The 25,830-nt window shown below is 42.2% G+C and overlaps 1 protein-coding gene across 1 annotated transcript in view; it reads left to right on the top strand.

Annotated features, from left to right (window-relative positions):
• The first annotated feature begins 327 nt into the window (after positions 1-327).
• Positions 328-25,830, top strand: part of LOC107390235 (general transcription factor IIF subunit 2) — a 79,878-nt gene continuing 54,375 nt past the window's right edge. Inside the window, exons 1-4 of the mRNA XM_015966835.3 lie at positions 328-444; positions 620-693; positions 943-961; positions 1,044-1,191. Of these exons, the coding sequence (XP_015822321.1) occupies positions 379-444; positions 620-693; positions 943-961; positions 1,044-1,191 (307 nt within the window). The 5' untranslated portion in view covers positions 328-378. The remainder of the gene's footprint in view (positions 445-619; positions 694-942; positions 962-1,043; positions 1,192-25,830) is intronic.

The raw sequence follows: 25,830 nt of genomic DNA, 5'->3' as shown, positions 1-25,830 counted from the left end.
GTTTGTGTTTAAATATTAATAGATTCTTATGCGTTCTCTGTCCAGGTATTCTACCTGAACTAGATCTCCTTAGAAGATGAAAGAAACCCTTCAGAAAGCCTGAAGATATTTTAGACACGAGCATTTTAAGAAAGCAAATTAGTAATAAATAAGAGTGGGTCCAGATTTGGAGTCGTGATGCGACAGCTGCATTTAAAATTTATTTGCACTTTAAATTGGTGTGAATCATATTTAGTAAACAAACGTCACCTACACTGCAGTAAAATTAGTATAAAGATGCATTTATTTGTGTGTTTTTGTCTCTTATTTTGAAAAACCGGAAGTGCATCAGTATTTCCCAGGTGAGCCACGCAGGTGTTAAGCGTCAGGTGAGAAGCCATGTGTGACAAGGTGGAGGTGAATTTAACCGGAGTGAGACAGAGCCAAGGCGTGTGGCTGGTTAAGGTTTGTACACCAACAAATAACCGGATTATCACGATTAACGCGCCGCGTCAAACACGTAGTTTACCGTGCAAAGTCTGCCGTTACCGAAGCGATTTTTTTCTGTGTTTAACAAACAAATTCTGATTTTTCTCTTTAAAACGTTTTTAAAAGATGAATGTGTGAAACTATCTGACAGGTTCCCAAGTATTTATCTCAGCAATGGGACAAAGCTACTGAAAAGGGGGACGTTGGGAAGATCACCATCAGGAAGTATGTTTGCTTTTTAATTTAGTCTTATTCTTCCAGCAATTGATTATTAATTAGATGACTTGCTTTTGTCCTGAACTATGAGTGATGCAATTTGCTGGGTTCCTTATATAGGACGCATTATTTCTGATTGGCTTAATGAACTGTGAATTGGAATGTTTACTGTGTGAAGTGCCGTGAGACGACTCTTGTCGTGATTTGGCGCTATATAAATAAAATTGAATTGAATTGATGAACCTTTATTCCCAACAGGAAACAAGGTAAAACAGAGGTGAGACCTCCTCACATGGACATCAAGCAGAGAGACCAGACCGGTGACCCCGGCAGCTCAGTGACAGACTTTTGTTTCTCAGGTGAGCTTCAGCCTGAAAGAGGAGCTTGCTGCTGTGGGAGCTGTGGGGGAGAAGGATGCAGGATCGCTGCAGGTCCCAAAGGAGTATCCCTTCACGATGCACACAGTGGGTGGACAGACCCTGGGTGTCTTCAGCCAGAGCGAAGCAGGTCAGACTCCCAGCTCTCACCTCCCTGCCTTCACTGTGCAGGAGAACGTTTGCAGCTCTTTGGTTCCGTCGGAGGCCCGGGGTGGAAACTGAAATAGATGAGCAGCGTTTCTGTTGCTCAACAAAAGATGCATCATGAAATATAAAATGTGAACGGTGTAAAGGAAGCTGTGAGACGTTACACAACATTCTCAGTTTTATTTCAGATATTAAACCATTGCAAAGAAGGCAACAATAGAAGGAAACATAATCAAGTGTTTCTCTGACAAACCTGCTGATATATTCTTCTTTGACTCCACTGTAAAATTCATGAGAATACTGTCCAGCTCTCTAGCCGCTGAGGACGTTCGCCGCCAGGCGTGATGTGTCACACCGCGTTCTGAGCCAGAGGGATTTGCATCAGATCAGGAGCTCTAAAATAGATGCAACTGTGTCGTTGGGTGTTACCGTGCCCGGACCATTACAAAAGCCTGAGGGGGAACTTTTCAGTGTTAAAGCACTCTTTGAAACAGAAATGCGTTTTAAGATTTTAGGACACAGAATGGAAACGTGAAATGAAATAACAGGAGGAGGAGGGTTGAGTGGGTAGCTTCATGCCAGGGCACTGGCGCTAAAAAGGAGCGGCTGTTTTTCAAACCACTTTCCTAAAGCGTGGTTTCATTTCATTCATTTATTTATTAGATCCCCATTAGCTGCTGCTTCGTACAGCAAATATTCTTCCTGGGGTCCTGTGGTTGTTGGCTTGAAAACAAAAAGCATATTTTGGGTGTTCCCCCAGGCGGGACCAAGTTAGATTCAAGCACACGTTCTGTCTGCAGGCCAACACTTAGAAAGGTACATGTGTGAAAATGGAGCAGGTTTCATCCACGGTTCGGTGAGAAAAAGAGATGAAACTGTGATTACACGCCACATCTTCTCCCAAAGCAGGGAGGCTGTCTGAAGTGCCTCTGAGCACGTGGAGGATGGGCAGAAACATGATCATACATTTCCTTCAAATGCCTACTTAACCTGCGTATTAAGTGACAGACTCACCAGGCATTCATTAACACTAGAGACCACAGCAATGTGTTGAAAACACGAGTGAACTTGGTCTTTAGGGCTCTCAGACCCACCGGGGATGGCTTGGTGGATAGGACGACGAGCTGGAAAGCTGCAGAAGATCAGACCGTTTGAGATGGACTGTGAAGGCAGGAGCACCTCTAGAGAGAGGTAGAGAAGAAAGATGAAGAGCTTTGAAAGTGAGGAAGAGGATTTCAAATTACAATTCTGAACAGGAAGCCAGTGAAGCTCCTTAGAGCACTGACGGTTAGAAACGTCCACCATGACTGAAGGATGGACCTGTGGCATTCAGATAACATTTAGAGGTTCATCCCTTCAGAGTGAAGGTATTCTCCATGTGACCCAGCCATATAAAACAGTAAAGGATGCTTCAAAGATCTGAAACATAAAAAATAAACATTCACAGTGGGGTCAACTTTACCTGTCAGTTGTCAAAAAACGTAACATTTTCCTTTAATCGAGGTTTATTCTGTCGCCGCCCTCAAACGCTTGAGCTGCGCCCACATTTGTGAGTGCGTTAATACCTCCTACATGTGATAATGGATTTGTCTCAAGGCTCTTTTCTATGAGTTCAGCCTGTTATTAGATGCTCTCCAACGTGTTTCATCCAAATGAGCTTTAAAGAACACTTTAGGGAAAAACTTAAAGCAGCTTAAAAGTGTCACCACTGATCTTTAGGTAATAATCTTGTGCTTTTGGATGTGGAACCGTGGTTCTCAGAAGGCATAAAGACCTTCAAAGGTGTCGCTGCTGCAGATGGCTGACTGGATTGTGAAAGCGTTTGTGGAAACAGGAAGTGGGATAAAGTCCTCTGAGATGCGGTGGTGTGTAATCTGTGTTTACCTGACCGATGCTCTGCTTCTCCCGCACTCGCCTACAGGAAGGTGTGCTGTATGACACCGGGCTCCCACTCACTCAGTCTTACCCTCAAACACGCACTCATGAACGCTGCTGTTTTCCTACCTACCCTTACCTGCACGCACACACACACACACACACACACACACACACACACACACACACACACACACACACACACACTTGCACTGGTTTAATCTGCAGAACAAGCAGGAAAAAAGCAAACTTTTTTACTTCTAACTAATTTTTATGAGCAATCTTTAAAGTGCATTTATTTATGTGCGGAGCTGCATGAGCTAATGCAGCAAAAGTTTAAGAAGCAAGTAACCCCAAAATCTACCTTTTTTCTGATAAACTATAGAAATGTGTCTAATCATGCAGTAGACATGTGTAGTCAATAATTTGGCACGTTAATACGTCTTAGTTAAACTTGAAATATTCTGCCTGAAACTGTCAATGTTGCGCCCTCTTCAGGTAAAAACTCTGCACTGCGATTTACCGGTAATTCAAATCTGCCATTGCTATTGGCTAAGAGGTCCCCTATGATGTTGCGTTTCCTTATGTAACGGGTCATCTGAGCTCAGCCCAGTGTTTACTTATGCTTTCGAGTGTGTTGTTTGTGCAGCTCACTGGGTTGGGGGTGGGGGGGTTTAATCGTCAATGACATTTGTGGGATATGTGGGGTCTTTTTAACTCATTCACTGCCATTGACGACTAAAGTCGTCATTTGCATTTTTTTTACTATTTGAGCATTGGAACGAGCCCCCGCGCTGAGAGAACAAACATCTCAGCCCTGAAGCCGATCTTCATCTGCATACGTCACAGATCACATGATCAGGAAGCAACACATCCATGTGTTTGGAGATCGTTTTGGGCCGTTCCTGTAAAAAAAGTGACGCGCGAACCGGAAAAGCGTCTGCCGATCTCAATTCGACAACGGATTATGAAAGAACGGATAATGCTCAAAACACGCGGCTTCTTCCTGATGTAAGAGGTGAGTCTCCTTTGTTTTGGTTGTTTTGGCATTGACATCATGCTAGCGTGCAACGTTCTGTGACTCTTAAAAAAAACAGTAAAAACGGTGAGAAACGCTGGCAGCGAAGGCCGTTAGTGATCAGGAAACAGCTGGCAGGGAGTGAGATAATCTGTAAAGCAGTTACATTTTTATATGAAAAACGTTTTATAAATAAAGTTTGATGTGATGTACCTTGATGTGACAATGCTGTTGTCAGCCTGTGTGTATTTGTTAGTGGCTCCGCCCTCTCGGTCTGCCAGGCGACAGCATTTGTTGCATTTTTCAGAGAGGAAGTGGGAGTGGAGTGGAGCGGTGACTTGCTCTTTAAACTAGGGCTGGACGATTTGGAAAAAAATTCCCGATATTAATTTACTTATCAGCTGATATTGATGCGCATCACAACATTAAACAAATTACTATTTCTGTCAATCTTTAATGCTTTCTGTATTCTTGTAAGTGAGATTTGAAGATGTCAGGATTTTTGTTTAAAAATGTATTTTCAAAAGCTGAACATGTCTTCAAATATTATATTGCAGGTTTGGATTAATAAGAATTTATTTTTTTCAAACAAATCTTTAGCATTAGCGTAGAACAGAACTCAGTAAAATTCTATTGTTAAATGGCGCCAAATTACGACGAGTCATCTCAAGGTGCTTAAACATTTCAGTACAGTTCTGGGGCCTCGTTTATAAAGCTTGCTTACGCACAAAATGGGGTCGGAAAACTGCGTAAGCAACTTTCCACGCAAACTTTGGGATTTATGAAAGAAAACGAGCCGGCTTATGTATATGCATGAGATCCACAAGGAACTTTACATTGACCATTTTTGGCAGAAAGGGGGCGTGTTGAGGGCGGGATGTGATCCAAAAACACCTGAGCACATTCCGAGGAAGTTTCTGATTTATAAAGCGGAGATTGCGCGAAGCTGTGTGTACTCCATGCTTTATAGGTCACTAACCTACTTGGCGTAAGTACATGTTTTTGCTGAGCTTACGTACAGTTTTAGTAAGGATTCTACGTCATGTTTTATAAATGAGACCCCAGTTCATTAAGCCAATCAGTAAAAAGATTCCTATATAAGAAACCCAGCAAATTGCTTCTGCATTGCAAGGAAACGGGCATAGAAAATTCTCACAATTTTTCTGATTTATGTTGAAATATAGTTTCTTTAGGAATAAGCATTAAAAAAGAAACATAAAGACACAAATTTATTATAATTTTTAACTAGGTCGATATATGGTATGGCATGATAATTAAAATGTTGACTCCAGTTGGGTTTGGAGCGTGAGAAAAACACCCACTTTAGTGGCGACGCTGCTACGCTAACCAGCACCCAATGGCATGTCTACATATTCATGTCTATGATTGGTGCAGTCTGCTCTGGTGCTGCAGAATGAGAAACTTGACATTTTGCTGTCCGAATTTCTCTGTTTATTAACGTATCTTTCACTGTTGGCTGGCTCCGTGTTCCTGTTAGAGATGAAGATGTGAACTGGGACTTAATGAAGACTGATAATTCGCCGTGGTGACGCCAGAAGAAAAATAAGCCGAAGGAGACCCGAAAGACAAATTATTTGTTTTGAAGGCAGCTTATCATGCAGCCATCTTTTCCAGCATGTTAAATGCCCATTATGCACACATTACAAGTGGCTGATACACTGCCATCGCTGTCCCGTTTAAAATACCACCAAGTACAGTTTAGCTCTTCTGTGAGGACCAATAGCTCTGCCTTAGCCTACTAACAGCTTCATGTTTTGGTGTCTGAATCCTCGTCTGCCATAAATTGAGGTAAAAGTGTTTTCTTCCAAGAAATAAAGAATACTGATATAGAACATGCTGAGATTAAAACTAAATAATTGTTATTCTGTTTGAAAATCTCAGGATAAATGTAGTCATATTTGTTGCTTTATAAATTTAAATCTGATCTTCACCGATTCCAATTTTTTATAAATCATGTGATCGGATCGGAACCTCCCTAGTTGTAATTGAATTCATGAGTTTATTTCAAAATGCAGGCTCTGACCTTGTTTGTCTCAATATGGTAACAAGTAAACTCAGGCCTGTTTATGAGCTGCATGTAGAACAAAAACATTCGATCAGGTTTCTAAAGTTTTATTTATGTTTGAATATACCTACTTATTATCAAATAAACCTTATGCAATTAAGAAACCACTGGAAGCTTGGAAAAATTAACTTTAATTAAATTTAACAAAAACAAGAGTTGGATTGAAAGTTTAGTTATAATATAAAACAAATAAAAGCTCATTTAAAAGGCATTCATGGTTCAGGACCATGGACAGTTCATAAGACAATCATTAATCTTTTTTTAATCAACTTTTCATCAACAATGTTTCTTAATTTTTAATAAAATCTTGTTTTGCATTGCCTTATCCAAATAATCAGCTAAATGTAGGATGCTGTCTTCCTTACAATGGCACATTTGAAACTTTCTTGTAATTTTTCTAGAAGTAAAAGTTCCCAGTAGTAAACTTTTAAAACCAAGTTCTCCTCAGAAACTCAAGACTTTCCAATAAAAGTTTTTTTTAATCTAACATATAAAACTCAATATAGTTTAAAAAGTATTACAACAACAAGGACTTTGTGGTCCATCAAGAAGCAGTTCTTCTAAATTTGTCCAGGAGTTGGAAAAGATTCAGCCAAAGACGCAGCGTCTTAACCACTGTATTTCAAACAGTTCACGGTCTGTATATTTCATTTCTTCCTCTCTGTTATGCAAGTTTTCAATCAGCCAACAACATCAAGCAGTTGCCAACGGAGAACGTCGGTGACTGATACGTACACGAATAATGTCTGGCATGTTCTTTGTACCGTGATGCTGCTAGATAAATATTCCTCCATTATTTCTTCTCTCGTGGCTCCGCATTGTTCCGGATGAGGACCGGGTATTGATTAAGGGGTTGCTATGCAACAGGCTTTTCTGCCACAGAAGCCTGCAGCGGAGAACAGTAAGCCAGATGTAATTTACTGCCCTGTTATAGTACGACGGCAGCTGCCAGAGGCTTCTCTATGAAACTTTAAAATCCTTGAGAGCTTTGAAAGGACTGAAAACGGAACATGTCACCAGATTATGAACTTGTGCAAGATTTGCTTTGAGAAGGGTTCGTGGTGGTTTTGTTTGAAAGAAGTGACGCTACAGATTTACTCTTGTACTTTTTTGATTTCTAAAACCATGTGATGATCTCCTGCATCAGCTTCTGATAGAAAGTAGATGGTGAAACTCTAGGATTTGAAAAAGCTGACAGATCTACGTAGGTCACATTGTCATTTAAAGTATCTTTCTAGAGTATTTCTCTTGTCCGACGCCACCATCTAGTGGCTGACAAACATATCACACAAATAGTCAAACTATTTAAGATGGTGACTTCTTGTTTCTGAGTGTGCTTCTGTAGCCAACAAACAGAGCTAAACATATTGTTTTACAAGTATTTTTCTCATGTCAGATTGTGTTTTCATTGGGGCTGGGACTTGATTAAAAATTTTAATCTAATTAATTACAGGCGTTGTAATTAATTAATCTAAATTAATGGCATTTTAATCATTAAGGAAAATGTGCTCTCAAAGCAAAACTCTGTCTAGATGAATGACTGAAATAAATTTGACTTTGCACCAGATTCTAATTTTTCCAGTTTCACTTGTTTGTATAATTGGGAGTTTTTATGAGCATTTCTACTCATAATGTAGTAAAAACACATAAATAATAATCCTTCAACATGACAGTAGAACAGGCACAAATATGATCTAGGACTTAAATGTACTAACTTTTAAAACCAGAGCAGGCATGGAATATTCTGAGAATGATCAGGAACACTAACTGGTTCCAGTTGGATGACTGGAGGTTGATGGGAAGATTAAAGATCATGGCGAGGAAATAATGATCTGACGAACAGGTGAGCGGACCTTCCTTACATGGGAAGTCCAGATGTCATGTTAAGAAGGGGATGCTGCAGACCCGCAGATTCACGCCTGCAGTAGCGAATCTGGTGTTATCTCCAGCCTGATCACAACTTCCTCGTTCCTCGCTGCCCCTGATGCACTTGAGCATCCGTCCCTTAGCTGATGACAGCTTCAATACACCTCGCTGTTTAATGATAGTAATGCATGTGATGTTTAGACAGAGACTCGTCTCAGAAACACATAATTCCCCGACAGAATTGTTTAGAAAATCATCAGAAAAGTTTGAGTGTTTCTGTTTTAACTTAAACTTCTGTTTTCAACTTTAAGACACGTTGTTTGTGATTGTTTACAGAGTAGTGAGAACACGGAGCGTTCTCCCAGCGACAGCCAGGTGCCTCTCGTTTGTCTGACTACTTTCATAAACTACTGTTAGGGCACAGAATTATTCTGTCTGGTGCTTTCAGCGCTGCACAGATGTTACGTAGATGTTAAAAATATAGCTTACCGCAACTTTTGTAAAGTTTCCGGTGCCACTGGGCAGCCGCAGCAGAGACGATCTCTGAAAAATGTCCGTGACACGGACTCCGTTGTTGTCTGGAAATTGTTTTTTCCAAGTTAAGAAAAGAGACTAACGCTTTTCCTAAATCCTGCATCAGTCCAAGCAAGGCTACTTCTTTCTGTTTTTATTCCGTTTTAGTAGCCATTAGCACTGTGTATTGTTGTGTGCGTCAGTGATATTCAGTCTACGAGGAAGTCGTGCAATGATAAGGTTCCGCCGTGCTCGAAATGCAAGCTGCGATTAAATGCGTAAATTTTTTTAACGCGTTATTTTTTCTAATTAATTAATCATAATTAACGAATTAAAGTCCCGGCCCTAGTTTTCATATATTTATATATAAACACTCGTCCGTGAAAAGTTCATCAGCTCTGCATCAGCTGAGGTACGTCCTCAAATTTGAAGCACGTAAGCGGCAGTTTAACGCTATTGGTTAGTTCTGGTTGGTGCTCAGTTTCTTATTGCTTGGAGCTCTGCGGGGCAGGGGGCGTGCTTAGCAAAAAAAAAAAAAAAAAAACAAAACAAACAAAAAAAGTATTGCTTACTTAAATCACAGTACATGATAAGATAATCACTTTAAGGGGTTTCTGAAAAATCCTACATAATTTCTGAAAGGGGAAAACGCCGGAAAGCTACTTTCATGGACTCGCCTGTCTTGACTCGCGACGGGAAGGCTGTTGTTGGTTTAATGTCCAGGAAATGGCAGAGGATGTTTGGGCTACTAGAAGCTAAACGTTAGCATTAGCAACTTCACCACGATGGCAGAACTCTTCCAGGCTTGTGTTATTTGTGGAGATAAAACTTCAGCGTTGAAACGTAAACAGAGTCAGTGGTAGAGTCATGTTGCTGTTAGCCAATCAGAGGAGCGATGTCCAAATATCAGGAAACAAGACACCAAATCCTGCCGTCTACTCTGGCTCACTTCTAGTCCCTGAAACAAGTGCACCAGAGCTTTTTTTTCCCCTACAAAGCGACTTGTAGTCAACATGTGGGAAATTTACGTCAGGCTTAAGAAAACTCAAGTAGGACTGTAGATTAGGAAAAGAGACAAACAAGAGTAAAATATTAAAACTGTGGATTTTTAAAATGTGCTCCTCCACATCGAGAGGAGCCAGTTGAGGTGGCTCGGGCATCTGGTCAGGATGCCTCCTGGACGCCTCCCTGGTGAGGTTTTCAGGGCACGTCCAACCGGGAGGAGACCTAAAGGTAGACCCAGGGCACGGTGGAGGGACTATGTCTCTCACCTGGCCAGGGAACGCCTTGGGATTCCCCCGGAGGAGCTGGCCCAGTGGCTGGGGAGAGGGAAGTCTGGGCCTCTCGCCTTAGGCTACTGCTCCACGACCCGACTCCGGATAAGCGGATGAAAATGGATGGATGGATGGATTTTTAAAATTTCACTTAGGTTTAGTCACATTTTATGTGTTTTAAAGTTAATCTTCAAGAAATGAAAAAATAATTCTAATTTCTGTTTTTTTTCTATTGTAATTTATCATCATTCCGTCTTTCATAAACAACATAATGACACAATGGAGTCAAATGATTCCTTCGTTTTTGTGTCTAAAAACACCAGTTCCTAAATTTTTAGGAGAATGAGCACCTTATTTAGCTTTGTGTTTGAAATATGAGCTTTCTTTATATTAATTTAACTGCCTCGGTTTTCACTTTAGAACAAATCAGAGGATTTGAGATATTGTTGGCTTAAATAATCACATCAAATCTTTGAATTAACCCAACAACAACAGATATCTGTGTACGCAGAGAATAAATATTCTAAACCACCTGCCGTTTTGGCTTCATGTTACCATTCAGGCTGGATTCTGGGCCCATTGTTGGAGCTGATTCAGTGAAGAACTTCAAAAACAGCAATTCATGAATAGCTAAGCATTTTGTGACTGATATCCATGATGACTCTAATATGAAGCAGACATAAAGCATAATTTCTAAGTCCAATAATTGTCCACCCTCACTCAGGTGGATTCATGTTTGGCTTCCATCTTTGGTCCCGTTTTGGTGCCAACAGGTTTTGGTGGCTGACGTCAAAGAGCGGCTCTTCTGTATTTTGTTAGAAGAGTTGAAGCTGCCTACTTTGATCCACTGAGGCTTCGGAGTTTCTGCTTTCAGAGAACTCAAACCTCTCGGGCATCTTCACAAGCTGGTTGAAGCAGTCAGCTCCCTCCTGCTGCACCTTTCACCACTCGCACAGAAATCTGCCTTTTAGGTGCAAATAGATACAATTGTTCTTCTGCTATTTTCTGATTTATTTTTAAGAATGTTTACTTAACATTTTTGCTCATGAACTGTATTTGACTGTTGAACGGTAAAAACAAGCAAAGTGGTAGAAACGGGTTTAATTTGAATCTGGTGTTTTCCAAGGAACAAGATTTAAATCAGGTGCGAGTGGGCGGCCAGTTGGTAAAGTCTGATATTTGCAACACATTTGATGAGGTGTAAAGTGGTCAGGACAAAGAAGATTTCAAAGGGCCTTGGCAAAAGGTTGCTGGTGCTTATCGAGCTGGAAATGGGTTGCAGAACCATCTGTAGGGACCGTGGATGCCAGCAGCTCTGTCAGTCGGAGCACAGCAAAGATATTCATGATCAAGAAAAGCAGGGAGAATATTCTTCACGTTACTTTTATTTCAGCATGTTGAGTAATACTAATGTTCGGTTTAAATTAGTCATTTTTTGGAGAAAGTTCCTCATTCCTGCTGCTTAATATCCCAATTAAAAATTTTCTGTGACAGAAATGTCAAAGAATTTGAGTCATGCAGCAAGATGAGCCTCATTGAGTTGTACCAACAAATGCTTAAAGAAACGTAGTTATTGTGTAGGAAAAAGAAAGTCAGTGCTGATAGAGAGCATTATCCTCCTGGTTGGCATGCATAAACAGACTTTCACGAGTAAAAATGACTCCGTCTTTATTCATCTCTCCAGTTTCTTCTCATCGTCAGGCTCTTAGTGTTGGAGACACTTCCTCAGAAGGTGTCAACTCTTAATAACGGCGCTAAAAACAAATTTTCATTTCCAGTCTTGCTTTATTTGCGGAAGTGTGGTTAGTTTTTCATCACAACTGTGTTGCAGAAAAACCTGTCATGTCTGGAAAACCACCAACATCCTAAACAGAGTAACATCAAAGTACAAGAAAACACACACTTGCGGGGATAAGCTTCCTGCAAGACGGTGTGCACTGAAAAAGAGCCGAAACATCCAAATAATGTTAAGTAGAAAAATGTCTAAAAATTCGACCTTCTTTCTTTTACTCAAACAATTTTATTTTTTGATGCATGAAGGTGAATGTGCATTGATCCTTCTTTTACTAGACATGTTATTTAAATGGATTCTGTGGAAGGAGCAAGAAATCATGCTACTATAGATCTAAAATGTGTGAAAGGCCGCCTAAAAGCCTGTCTGTGTAAACGTCTTGTTGGAATGTTTATGCTGCGGGTGAGAAACGAGCACGCTTGCTTGTACCCACAGTGCACGTGTGTCAATATTGGTATAAACCCACCGCGAGATGCTGCAAAAACACACACAGGTTCACCTGATTGCTGAAGTCTTCATTCAAGGGAACAAAATGTTTGCAGACTTCACTTTGAGCTGAATCACTGGCGTGTTATTCCCAGAGATGCTTGTTTATGGCCTGAAGTAAAAACACAGTCCAGCTAATGTTTAGTCAGAAAAACGTCGTCTGTGTTCTCGTTTCTGCCCCGGCTCTTAAAATAAAGATTTGTCCAACTTCTGCTGTGCGCTGCTGCATCAGACATGTGACAGTCAGGATAATGATAGGGGGCTGCGTCGCCAGTGGAAACCAATTGCGACCTTGTGCAAGGCTGCTGAGAGACGGAAAGGTTTTTTAGTGATGCAAGATGTAGTGGAGGAGTTTTTTTGCTTCTTTCCACTTAATGAATTTTAATTTGATCCCAAACAGCTGTTATATAGATTTTGCATGTTTTTTCATATAAATCTTTGTTCCCATTCCATCATTTCTGATCCAAATAACAGCCGGTGTTTTGTTTTCGTCTTTCTTTACTAATGAATTCAGAAACCCAGTGGTGTTTAGAGGTATATGAGTTAGGGGCTTAAAGATTTTAGGAAAAGATTCAATTCGATTCACCATTTTCTTCAAGTCAAGTATCTACAAACATGACAGGAAATGATGTCACACCATCAAAATATTAAAGGGATATTAGGCAGCTTCCTTTTAGCATCCTCTAGTGTCTGTTAAGCAAGACACACCGAGCCGGCTAATCTGCGTAATATTACCACAACTATGTGTCTTATAAACACGCCATGCCGGCGTGGCGATGTGCGAATTTTGCAGCATTCGTTCCGCCTCTCTTGGTAGAAGTAAAGCGGTAATTATCTGTCTGACCACTTATAAATGACCTAAGGCTACCTGATGCCTCTTCAGTGTTGCAGCAAATTGATGGCACGGTTTAGTAAAACCAAAAGTGAAACTAAGCTCCTCACTGTGCTTTTGACTTTTTAACACTGTAAGACATGCTATGCAATTTTTTTAATATTTTTAAATCATTTTCTTAAGCCAGTATGTGCTAAAATAACCTGCTACAGTTAATAAAAAGTCACTAATACCCTAACTTCAGAGTTGCTGGTACGGTCCCTGTTGGACTTGATAAATTGGAGCTTGCATGCCTGGTGCTGCAGTCTACTTCCTGCATGTTTTAAATCGTGAACACAGCTGATTTGTTTGATTTAGTGATGAATCGCTCCTGTAGACACTAATGAAGGCGCCGGAGACATTTCAGCTGTTAGTTTAAGGTGTTAAAAAGATGAATGCACAGCAAGGAGATAAGTTTTGCTTTGGGTTCGACTAAACAGACACTAGGGCTGCATGGGCAATAAATAGAAACTTTATCGTTATTGAAATCTCTGACTTATCTATTGTTTTTTCCATGTCAACAAATTTGATAATAAAGTAAAAAGATGTGTGTAGGTTTGAGACATTAGTATCCCTTTAAGGAGCTATACCACCACGAGTCACGTGACAGCCCCAACTTTTGTTTGAGTTTGCATGAAGTTATCATTCATTTATCATTATCAAGGTGAAGTCCTTGGATCTTTCATGGAAGTAAATTGAAAGAGTTGGAGTACCTGGCTCGGAGGGTTACTGGGGTCCCACCCTGGAGCCAGGCCTGGGGTTGGGGCACGTGAGCGAGCGCCTGTTGGCCGGGCTTTCACCCATGGGGCCCGGCCGGGCCCAGCCCGAACCGGATACATGGGCTCATCCAACTGTGGACCCACCACCCGCAGGAGGAACATGAAGGGTCCGGTGCAATGTGGATCGGGTGGCAGACCAAGGCGGGAGCCTTGGCGGTCTGATCCTCGGACAAGAAAACTGGTTTTTGGGACATGAAACGTCACCTCGCTGGCGGGGAAGGAGCAGGAGCAGGAGCTTGTGGCAGAGGTTGAGCGGTACCGGCTAGATATAGTCGGACTCACCTCGACCCATAGCATTGGCTCTGGGACCCAAGTCCTTGAGAGGGTTGGACACTCTCCTTTGCTGGAGTTGCTCCGGGTGAGAGGCGGAGGACCGGGGTTGGCTTTTTGTTAGCCCCAAGACTGCCTGTGTGTTGGGGTTTACACCGGGGGACGAGAGGGTAGCTTTCCTGCGCCCTCGGGTCGGGGAACAGGTCCTGACTGTTGTTTGTGCTTATGGGCCAAATATCAGTTCAGAGTACCCACCCTTTTTGGAGTCCCTGGGACGAGTGCTAGATAGTGCTCCATCAGGGGACTCCATTGTCCTGCTGGGGGACTTCAATGCTCACGTGGGCGATGACAGCATGACCTGGAGGGGTGTGATTGGGAGGAACGGCCCGCCTGATCTGAACTCAAGTGGTGCATCATTATTGGACTTCTGTGCAAGCCGCAGTTTGGCCATAACGAACACCATGTTCGAACAAAAGGATGCCCATCGGTACACTTGGTACCAGGGCAGCCTAGGTCGCAGGTCGATGATAGACTTTGTAGTCATATCATCTGACCTGTGGCCGTATGTTTTGGACACCCGAGTGAAGAGAGGAGCAGAGCTGTCAACTGATTACCACCTGGTTGTGAGTTGGATCAGATGGCAGGGGAAGGTGCCGCGTAGACCTGGCAGACCCAAACGCATAGTGAGGGTCTGCTGGGAACGCCTGGCAGAAGAACCTAATAAGACGGTCTTCAACTCCCACCTCCGGCAGAGCTTTGACCGTGTCCCGAGAGCAGTGGGGGGCATTGACTCCGAGTGGGCCTTGTTCCACTCTGCGATTCTTGATTGCAGCTGTTGCTAGCTGTAGTCGCAAGGTGGCCGGTGCCAGTCGTGGCGGCAACCCCGTACCCGCTGGTGGACACTAGAGGTTCGGGGAGCCGTCAGGCTGAAGGAGGCCTACAGGGCGTGGCTGGTCTGTGGGTCTCCGGAGGCAGCAGACAGTTACCAGATAGCCAAACGGGGTGCAGCAGTGGCAGTTGCCGAGGCAAAATCTCGGGCATGGGAGGAGTTTGGTGAGGCCATGGAGAAAGATTATCGATCGGTTCGAAAGAGGTTCTGGCAAACTGTCCGGCACCTCAGGAGAGGAAGGCAGCAACTCGCTCACACTGTTTACAGTGGGGATGGGGAGCTGCTGACGTCAACTGGGGCTGTAGTCGGATGGTGGATGGAATACTTTGAGGAGCTCCTCAATCCCACTTATGCGCATTCCGAGGAGGAACCAGAGCCGGGAGACCTGGGGATGGACTGTCCAATCTCAGGGGCAGAAGTTGCTGAGGTAGTCAAACAACTACACAACGGCGATGCACTGGGGGCGGATGAGATTCGTCCTGGGTATCTCAAGGCTATGGATATTTTAGGGCTGTCATGGTCGACACGTCTCTGCAACATTGCGTGGTCATCGGGGGCAGTTCCTGTGGAGTAGCAGACCGGGGTGGTGGTCCCCATCTTTAAGAAGGGTGACCTGAGGGTGTGTTCCAACTATAGGGGGATCACACTCCTCAGTCTCCCTGGAAAGGTCTACTCCAAGGTACTGGAGAGGAGGGTCCGATCGATAGTTGACTCTCAGATTTAGGAGGAGCAATGTGGTTTTCGTCCTGGCGGTGGAACTGTGGACCAGCTCTATACCTTTGCAAGGGTGATGGAGGGGGCATGGGAGTTTGCCCAACCAATCCACATGTGTTTTGTGGATTTGGAGAACGCTTATGACCGTGTTCCCAGGGGCACCCTGTGGGGGACGCTCCAGGAGTATAGGGTGGGCAGCTTTCTGTTAAGGGCCATTCAGTCCCTTTACCAGAGGAGCGCGAGTTTGGTCCGCATAGCCGGTAGTAAGTCGGACCTGTTCCCAGTGAGGGTTAGACTCTGCCAGGGCTGCCCTTTGTCACCGGTTCTGTTCATCACTTTTATGGACAGAATTTCTAGGCGCAGCCGTGGTGTGGAGTGTGTTGAGTTTGGTGGCAGGAGAATCTCATCTCTGCTTTTTGCGGATGATGTGGTCCTCCTAGCTTCATCCAGCTCTGACCTTCAACTTTTGCTGGGTAGGTTCGCGGCCGAGTGTGACGCGGCTGGGATGAGGATCAGCACCCCAAATCTGAGACCATGGTTCTCGACCAGAAAAGGGTGGCTTGCCAACTCTGGGACGGGAGAGAGGTCCTACCTCAAGTGGAGGAGTTTAAGTATCTTGGGGTCTTGTTCACGAGTGAGGGTAGGAGGGATCGGGAGATCGACAGGTGGATTGGTTCAGCATCTGCAGTGATGCGGACGCTGAGCCGATCTGTCGTGGTGAAGAAGGAGCTGAGCCAGAAAGCCAGGCTCTTGATTTACCGGTCGATCTACGTCCCAATCCTCACCTATGGTCATGAGCTTTGGGTAATGATCGAAAGAACGAGATCGCGGATACAAGCGGCCGAAATGAGTTTCCTCCGTAGGGTGGCCGGGCTCAGCCTTAGAGATAGGGTGAGGAGCTCGGACATTTGAGAGGGACTCGGAGTAGAACCGCTGCTCCTCCGGATCGAAAGGAGCCAGTTGAGGTGGTTTGGGCATCTGGTCAGGATGCCTCCTGGACGCCTCCCTGGGGAGATGTTTCGGGCATGTCCTGCCGGCAGGAGGCCCCCGGGTCGACCCAGGCCACGTTGGAGAGGTTACATTTCCAATCTGGTCCAGGAACGCCTTGGGGTCCTGCCGGAGGAGCTGGTGGAGAAGGCCGGGGAGAGGAAGGTCTTTAGCTCCCTAGTTGGGATGCTGCCCCCCACGACCCAGACCCGGATAAGCGGAGGAAGACGACGACGATGATGACAAAATCGTGATATTGATTTTAGGCCATATCGCCCAGCCCTAACGGACAAAATTTAAGCTGAAATTGCTAAGTAATCCTAGTTTAATGTAGCAGCTGAAATGTCTCCTCTGCCTTCATTAGTTTCTACAGCAACGATTCATCACTAAATCAAACAAATTAGCTCTGTTCATGATCTAAAACATGAAGGAAATGTGCTGGAAGCTGACTGCAGCACCAGGCATCTAAGCTCCACTTTACTAAGTCCCACAGGGACCAGACCAGCAACTCTGAAGTTGCAAGTGCAATATCCTTGTCATGGGGTGGAGGGGACCCAAGTGACTTTTCATTTATCCTGTAATGAGTCATTTTAGGACATGCTGACTCAAGAAAATAATGTAAAAATATGAAAAGGTTGCATTTAAAAGCTACTCTAATAATACGAGGAGGAAAACTGAAGGTAAGAGTTGATTTCGAATGTGCACATTAGTGGACTACTTAGTCTGAATTAGTCATTATTAAGCTATTATTGGGTGCTTATCAATCCTGTAATTTTAACATTAACAGGCCATAAATTAAAAATGGGCTATTCACCGAAAGTAAACTGTTTGTTGCTGATTAACGCACATACTAATTAGCTCAAAGCAATATGTGGCTTTTAAAGAAGTAATTTAAGGGGAATAGTTATTCTGCATTAATAACCAAAAATATTATGTTCTGGTATTATGTAAATAAACACCAAACTCCACTTGTTAATAGAGCCTAAGCAACAATCAAGTAACCACTTGTAATCAAGAATGTGTCTAGTTAGTATGTGCGTTAATCATCAACAAACTGTTTACTTTCAGTTAACAAACCATTATGAATGGCTTATTTTGATAAAACTCTTAATTTGTGGCCTGTTAATGTTAGAATTATTGGTAAGCATCTAATAATAGCTTAATAATGACTAATTCAGACTTAGTAGTCTACTAATATGCATATTAATTGGCAGCTAATTAATGGTTAATTTGTGTTCCCGAAACTAAAGTGTTACCAATCAAACATTCATTCAGAGATTGGCCTGGTTTGTTCTACCAAGGCTGATTCTTTTTTTTCACACAAAAACACAACTACAACCCCAAACTTGTGACACATTCGGCATGCTTATTTTGAATTTCTGTAATTCAGCAACAGTTTCAGAAAAATAGTTTTTATAATAAGAGAAGTTGTGCTTTCTGGTCCACTTAGTGTTATTACGGTAAAACCCATCCAGCTTTTGCAGGAAGCCAGAGAATCGGCCTCTCTGTCTCGCGCTCACTCCCGATGCCGAGTGAGGGACGGAGATTTAGCACCAGAGACGGGCGACCACAGGCATTATTAGAACCAACTGCAGCAGCTCTCCAAAAGAAGAAGAAAAGGGGAAAATGACTGAATGTGCAGCTCTGTCTGCTGGAGAATCGGGCTGCTGCTGTCGTTACACTTTTAAAACCTGGGAAAAACCCCGGATGTGTAAAACTATTGCCACAACAGATCCTGGTTCATTCAGGAATGTTGGGGTAAAAAAAGCCATTTTGATTAGAAAACGATAAATGGTCCTAATATTAGTCATTTATGGTGCCGCCCACATGTTAGAAATGTTCCTGTTAGAACAGAGCTCAAGTCGGCTGAATTCATTATTAAATACGTTTATGGGCTCTCAGTGATGCACAGCTCTAATGTTTGTATTATTTTTGTGTTGTGTGGGAGGTTTTTACTAAACAGCACAGAGACCTGAACGATTCTGTCCTAAAAAGCTGTTAAGTAGAGGGTTTCAGTTTTATTGTCTGCAGCCTATAATTGTGTCTGAATAACACTCTTTACACCTGAAACGAATCATTTGACGGCCTTTGAAGCATTTCTTTTTGCCTATTCAAAGTGTTCTTTCATATCCAAGCTATTCCGTTCATAAATAATTGTACAGAAATAGCAATTAAATATCCAAAGGCTTTCAGATGAGTTGGCACAGTAATTTCTAACCAGGAGTCGTCACCCCCATTTAGAAAACTCAAAGATCTCAGGGTGTGTGAAGTTTTAGCATGTGTGCAAATATTACACACAACCACCAAACATCCAGATTAATATCTTAAAGGTGTGGTTCGCCCATTTAATCAATTTATTTGCAGTGGTCTCTAGTAGGAATTAAATCGTTGTAAGTGGGTGAAAAGCCCTGGTGTGCTTGTTTCAGGAACTAGAAGTGAGCCAAGTCAGAGTAGAGCTTCAGACGGAAGGATCTGGAGTCTAATTTCCTGATATTTGGACATCTCGTCTTTGATTGGACTCCGTTTGCTCTGCAACGTTGATGTTTTATCTCAACAAATGACAGAAGACTGGAGGAGTTCTGCTGTGTGGTGGAGTTGCTAATGCTAATGGTTAGCTTCTACTAGCTGAGACGTTCTCTGCTGTTTCCTGGATGCTAAAGCAACAACAGCCTTCCTTGTTGTGAGTCGAGATAAATGAGAGTATGACTGTTAAGTGACAAACGTAGATCTGAGGGACTGATTATTATCAGAAAAAATTATTCAGTGTTCCAAACCTTTAACCCGTTAAATTATCAGAGTTGGTCATTGGAGAAAAAAAAAGAATAAACCAGTTGATCTGCTATGCACCGACTGTGATTGAATGTTTAATAAAACAGCATTTTCTATGAGACGATCAAGCGGACGTAGCCTCCTGAATCGAACATCAAGCTGGAGTAAAGATAGTGTGGTGGTTTCAGCCAAGCACCGATGAGGTGATCTAATACTGATCTTTATAAACTCTTCGGGTTTGATTTAAATTGAGAAAATTAAATGGCGGAACAATGCTGAAAAGTTTGGCCAAAGATGAAAGCATTTTCTGAGCTATTTTTTTTTTAGGTTTTTGTCAAAAGCCTGAATCCAGCTGCTGTAAAAACATCTGGATGGTTGAGGGAACCTGAACTGGGAACAAACAGTGGCACATCCTCAGCCTACACTGGCATAGTTTCTCCTACAGCAGAAACACAAAGGAGAGGTTGACGGATTTCCACGCTCTTGCTGTTCTGTATCTGTTTCTGAGCTTTAAAGCGGAGATGAAAGAGGCGTGACCTCTCTTTCCCCTCATGTTTATCATCTCATCTCCTCCTTCAAAGCCACAGCTTCTTCACTTTTTCAGTTGACAGAGAGGAATCTGAGGCATGTTGGTCATTTTTCTGGCTCAGTTGAAGCCACACGACTGGGGTCACACGATGCTTTGGAGGCTGAGGGGAGAGCAGGTCTGCAGCATGATGGAGAACCGGAGTTTACCCGGCAACAGGTGAAAAGACTGAAATAGGACTGTTTTTTTCTCCCTTTATTGTATTTATGGCTTCTTTTCACCATTCTTATCTGCACGCCTCGTCTTACTCCTGATGAGGCGTGGATCAGATTGAACTCGCTGCTAATTTGATGCAGGAGGTTAGGTGTTGTTGGGTGTTGCTGACAGCAAAAGTGCTCACTTTGCACCCAGTCGCTCTTGGTGTTCTGTGCATGTTTGTTGACTGGGCTGGAGGTTCGCCTGATGTCAGACATGAAAGTGGGCGTATGAGTCACGTAGAAGGTGGCGAAGGCTGGGCCGTCGGTTTGACGACATTGCCTGCCAGCGGGGAAAGCACAGTTAGAGGTAAAGTGAGTGATGCTGTTCATTTCAGGCCAATCTCCCCACAGAGAAAGCGCTGCAATTAAAAGTTCAAACAGGCAGCAAGAGCTGGAGCTTCTTTATGAAGACGTGTTCTTCCTAGTGAGGACATGAGATTATTGCTTGGAAAATATACATGTAAAGGTTTCCACTCCCACAAGCTTTCATAAATGGATTATGACACATCCCAGTTGCACGTTGTTTGAGAAAAAGCCAGGCTAGACTTGTTTTGCATTTGCTTTGGCACGAGCAGCATCATTTAGTGCCAGAGCTGCTTTTTAATTCAGTACAGAGAATCTTTACTTTGTTTCTTTAAAAACCTGAGATTTAGAGACTGGTTTGGTTCTCACCCTAAGTGGATGAACTGAAATTAGCAGCGTTGGTGTTAAAGTTGTGTTTCTGGTGCGTATGGAAAAGTGGAGTGCGTTTTGTATAATTGTAATTTACATGTGAGTAATTTTATACAACGAGTTAAATGCATTCCACTGATTAGTCTGTTTTAGTGCCTTTAGTGAAATGTTGATCTTTGACAGTTTTGGACAAAAGGAAGAAACTTTAGAATGAGAAAAGAGTAAAAAGGTGTTTTTGTAGAATAAAAAAAAATCTGATGTCAGGTGGACCACCAGTGGACTTAATGTTTTGTGAAAAAGTAGATATGTGGGATTAGAATATGCTTAAGAAAGAGAAGCGTGTGTTTTTTTTGTTGCACGACTCTGAGCCACGTTTTACAAAACAGGAGCTTTACAGGCACACTTTCTGCTCCTCGTGCCACAGTCATGAGCTGTGTCACCATGGTAACCCATGAAAGTGGAGGAGCAGCTTATGTAAAGGTGTGTTCTAGGTGTGTACCTAAAACTTTCAGATACTTCTGTTGAATAAAATCTTTCATGATGTGATAAAAATATGAAATATACATTAAACATTTTTAATGGATGGTTTTAATCTCAGGTGTTTTTCATAATGTTCTGTGATGTCATCAGGCGGTACCGTACAACCTTCAGATGTACATCGTAGGGATGGGTACCTTTGACATTTGAATCGATCCGGTACTAATTCCCGGTACCTACGAATCGATACCGGTACTTAACGGTACCAATTTTCGATACTTTTGAGTGTTTAATATTTTTAATTTTTTTTAAATTAAATATATATTTTTCTCAATATATAACCATATTTGATAAATATCACGATAAATAACATTCAACTGTTTGTATTTTAACATCGTCCTTGTAGTTTTATAAGCTGATAATTAAACTGAAGCAAACATCTTTACTGTGAACTAAATTTACTGTATCTTCATTCCTTTTGCCATCTTTTTTCATTTGATTTTTCCTACTGGGAAGTTAGAATTTCCGAGGAGAAAGCGAACGCACCATTAGCTGATAACAATGGTAGCAATGGAAGCTAACATACCAAGCTAACATTATCTTAAACAGTTTATTTAGCTGCTGGAGCAGATTAAAACGATGATGCCTCACACTTAGATCGTTGTCACTGGTTTCATCTTCACCCAATCACCCGTCGTATTTAGTAAAGTGAAGCCAAACTTTAGAGCGCGTTCATGTTCTTCTAGTCAGGAATTCGGAGTTCCGAGGAGAAAGCGAACGCACCATTAGCGAAACGGAAGATAACATATCAAGCTAATTATATTTACCTACCGGAGCAGATTAAGATGAGGATGTCTCACTTAGATCGTTGTCGCTGGTTTCATCATCACCCAGTTACCCATCACATTTAGTGAAGTGGACCCAAGCTGTAGCGTGCGTTCTTTCTACCATGCTGCTCAGTTTACAACTGGTTCGCAGCGAGCGACGACATAACGCTCTTGCGCATGCGCAGCTGTCTTGGCAAGTTCTCTTTATGATGGACGGGTACCGAAACGAGGCACCGTTTGAAATGACGTGAATCGGTGCTCGGTCGGTACTTTGGAATTCGGTCGGTACCTTAAAAAGTACCGAATTCTGTACCCATCCCTATACATCAGGGCATCCCCCCCTCACACAAAGTTGTCCCCCCCACAAAAGTTATTGTAAACACATAAATGCTATCAGTAAACCCGTATTGTCTTCTAAAACTACAACGTAAAAGCTAGTCTGCAAATACAAAACAGTGTGTGTGTGTGTGTGTCCCCCCCATTCCTCAACTTGGTACGGTCGGTCCACACACGCTGTTTCCAACGGGCGGGGCTGCTGGTGTCTGTACAAGATCTGCTCGGGGTCCGTCGACTGCCGATGACGTCAAAGTAGTTGATTGGCTGAACATGAACCTTACGGAATTACGTAATCACGTTACGTTGGTCCAGGCAAATCTTTCTGTTGGAAAGATGGACAACTTTTACAAAGAAATCCATCATTACCTCTTTGAAAATACACTTTTAGCATAGAGCTGCATGTACATTAGGGCTGAACGATTAACTGCATGTGTAATTAAATGTGACAAAAGGAGATTTTCTAATCGCAAAGGCTGCAATTTGGCAGGGAGTGGTTAGCACAATGCTAATATACGTGTAAAAACCCATTGGAATGCTAATGCTAATATCACCGATTACATTATTACAAATTATGAATTAGAAACGTGCCAAATGATTACATTTGGAGTCTAATAGAAAGTAAAACTACCATCAATCAAATAAGTACAGACAGGTATTTTAGTAAAGCCAGAAAACTTTTAACTCCAGAGTTTTGGCTAGCAGCTATGAGCGTAACTGAACTACACATGGACAAGACGTCAAAAACTCTAAACACAAAATACTTCAATAAACGGGACACACTTCTTTCCTGCAAATACAATTTCACAGGTGTTGCTAATACCTATGATCCTTCAAGGGATGTGCTCAAAGAGGAGTTCAACATTATGAATACAATATAGTGTTTTATTTTACAAATACCATTATAAACACAAACTTACGTCTTAAGAAACATTATTTTAATAACGAAACTGCTAAATTCTTTCCAACAGTATAGATGTGTAGTGTATTTTGTCCGAGTGGGTTTGCCGTACTTTGACGCCATCGGCAGTCGAAGGACCCCGAGCAGATCTTGCACCCGAGCAGATCTTGCACCCGAGCAGATCTTGCACCCGAGCAGATCTTGCACCCGAGCAGATCTTGTACCCGAGCAGATCTTGTACCCGAGCAGATCTTGTACCGACACCGGCTCTGCCCGCCTGCAGGCTCACAGGAGTCGGGAATCAAAAAGCCAGCAGTTTCCAGCAGTAAGTCAATAATCACACGCTTGTTCTACAAATTTAAATATGTATGTCAAATGTGGTCATAAATGTCAAACATAGACACCGATGATCTTTAGATTTTGATCACCGGTCGGAGGTCCCTTTATGACAGACCACCACCACTACAGTAAAAAAAAAAAGTGGTCACTTCATGTTCGCTGGTCATTCCAGGATTATTCCGCTATTATTCCATTCACTAAGGTGATCAAAAGTTCCTTTTTCCGGACACGTACGCTTTCATGATCGATGGAAATGTCCGTGTTTCATCCTATTTAGCAGATGAATATGGTAGAATCAAAACTAACTGGTCCGATGTATGGAATACCACAGCGTTTAACCGCTCTTATCCCGTCTTCCCCAGGCTCTGCAGCTGTTTACAATATGTCAAAGTGCAGGTGCACCGTGCAGCTTAGGGATGAACTGGTAGCAGCAAACGTGTGGTGGAGGCACGTTGCTCGAAGCTCTCAGTGTAAAACATAGAGCCAAAGATCCCGTTGGCCACACAGACCCAAAAACACTATGAAAACTGAGAAAAGTGAGAGATCAATTAAACTGAAAGATAAACTATAATGTATGTGTTTAGTGTATTTGTAAAGTAAAAGTTTTTTATTTTTATTATTAAAATGAAACAAATATTTCAAGAATATATTTTTAGATTTTGTGCATGTTTTCGTTCAGTAGGACTTAGATAAAGTTATTAAATATTACAGAGTTATTCTCTAATAGCCTACAAACATTTCTATGATTTATTAAAGAGATTTCAGTCATTTTGATACTTGACTTGTGAAAGCTGATTTGAAGTTTGTTATTTTTTCTAGCCATATTTAGAAGGAAAATTTCAAATATATTAAAATCAATATGGAACTATTTGGATTTTAGTAGCTTTCATGTTATGTGATTTAATAAAATTTTAATTTGACATGTTATGTTCTCTCTCTTTGTTGTGAAAAAGTTAGATATGTTTTAGTACCTAAAATTAATGCTTTGCATCCGTCCACACGTGTAGCTGCTGGTCAGCTAATGGCCGTGTCATTTCAGGACATGTTGCTTCAACTATTAACGATCTACGTTTAAATCTTTATTCTGAATTGCTTATTCCGTTTTAGGCCACAGTCTTGTTATTGAAATGAAAACAAAAAGAAAGGACGCTCATGGAGATGTACAAAATTGGCAAGATATTATTGTTGATCAATATTCTCCAGCTCCGTTCTAATGACAATATTGCATCTGTGTATGTGTTGCTGTCCAACTGTCAGCAGACCAGGTCAGTTGAAATGGCAGAGAAATGAAAAACGGCAGACATCAGGTCGTTTTTTTAATGCTTCAGAACGTCAAGTAAGTAGAAACTTGCATTTTGATAAAGACATCTAAAGAAATGAAATGAAATGCCTATGAAACTGTTTCTAAATGGTTTCATTAGGCAAAGTCCAGTCACTCACAGGCAGCCAGAGCCTGTCAGACACAGGCACAGAGTCACAGGTCCGTCTCTTATAAGGACATACAGTGTTGTATGTAGAGAGCATTTTTTTCATGCCCCCCCCCCCCCCCCCCCCCAAATTGAAATGGGATTTCCGCCCTTGCATAGATCCTTAGAAGGTTTTATCAGCAGAAATCCTGCAGGCTGAAGAAGTAGAGATGTTATGAATACATTAGACATTTTCTCTCGATCATCCATGCAGGTGAAAGTCAAGAGTTAGAATTTGGTGCAAAAGTTCATTTATTTCAGTAATTCAACTTAAAAGGTGATACTAATATATGAGATGGACCGGGGTGCCTGATCCTGGTCCTGGAGGGCCGGTATCCAGCATGTTTTAGTGGTTTCTCTGTTCCACTGGTTGAATCACCTGTGCAGCAGCTCATCGGGCGCTGCAGAAGCCTGCTAGTCACCGGCTGATTGAAATCAGGTGTGTTGAAGCGGGGTTAACACTAGAACTTGTTGGATTCCGGCCCTCCAGGACCAGGACTGGGCACCACTGAGATGAAAGTGAAATATTTCAAGCCTTTATTTGTTATTTGTGACGATTATGGCTGAAAACCCCACATTCACAATCTCAGATAATTAGAAAATTGTGAAAAGGCTCAGTATTCTAGACTCCATGT

The sequence above is a fragment of the Nothobranchius furzeri genome, chromosome 14 (assembly GCF_043380555.1).
Source record: "Nothobranchius furzeri strain GRZ-AD chromosome 14, NfurGRZ-RIMD1, whole genome shotgun sequence".
Taxonomy (NCBI): domain Eukaryota; kingdom Metazoa; phylum Chordata; class Actinopteri; order Cyprinodontiformes; family Nothobranchiidae; genus Nothobranchius; species Nothobranchius furzeri.
This window is presented reverse-complemented; position numbering and strand designations above follow the sequence as displayed.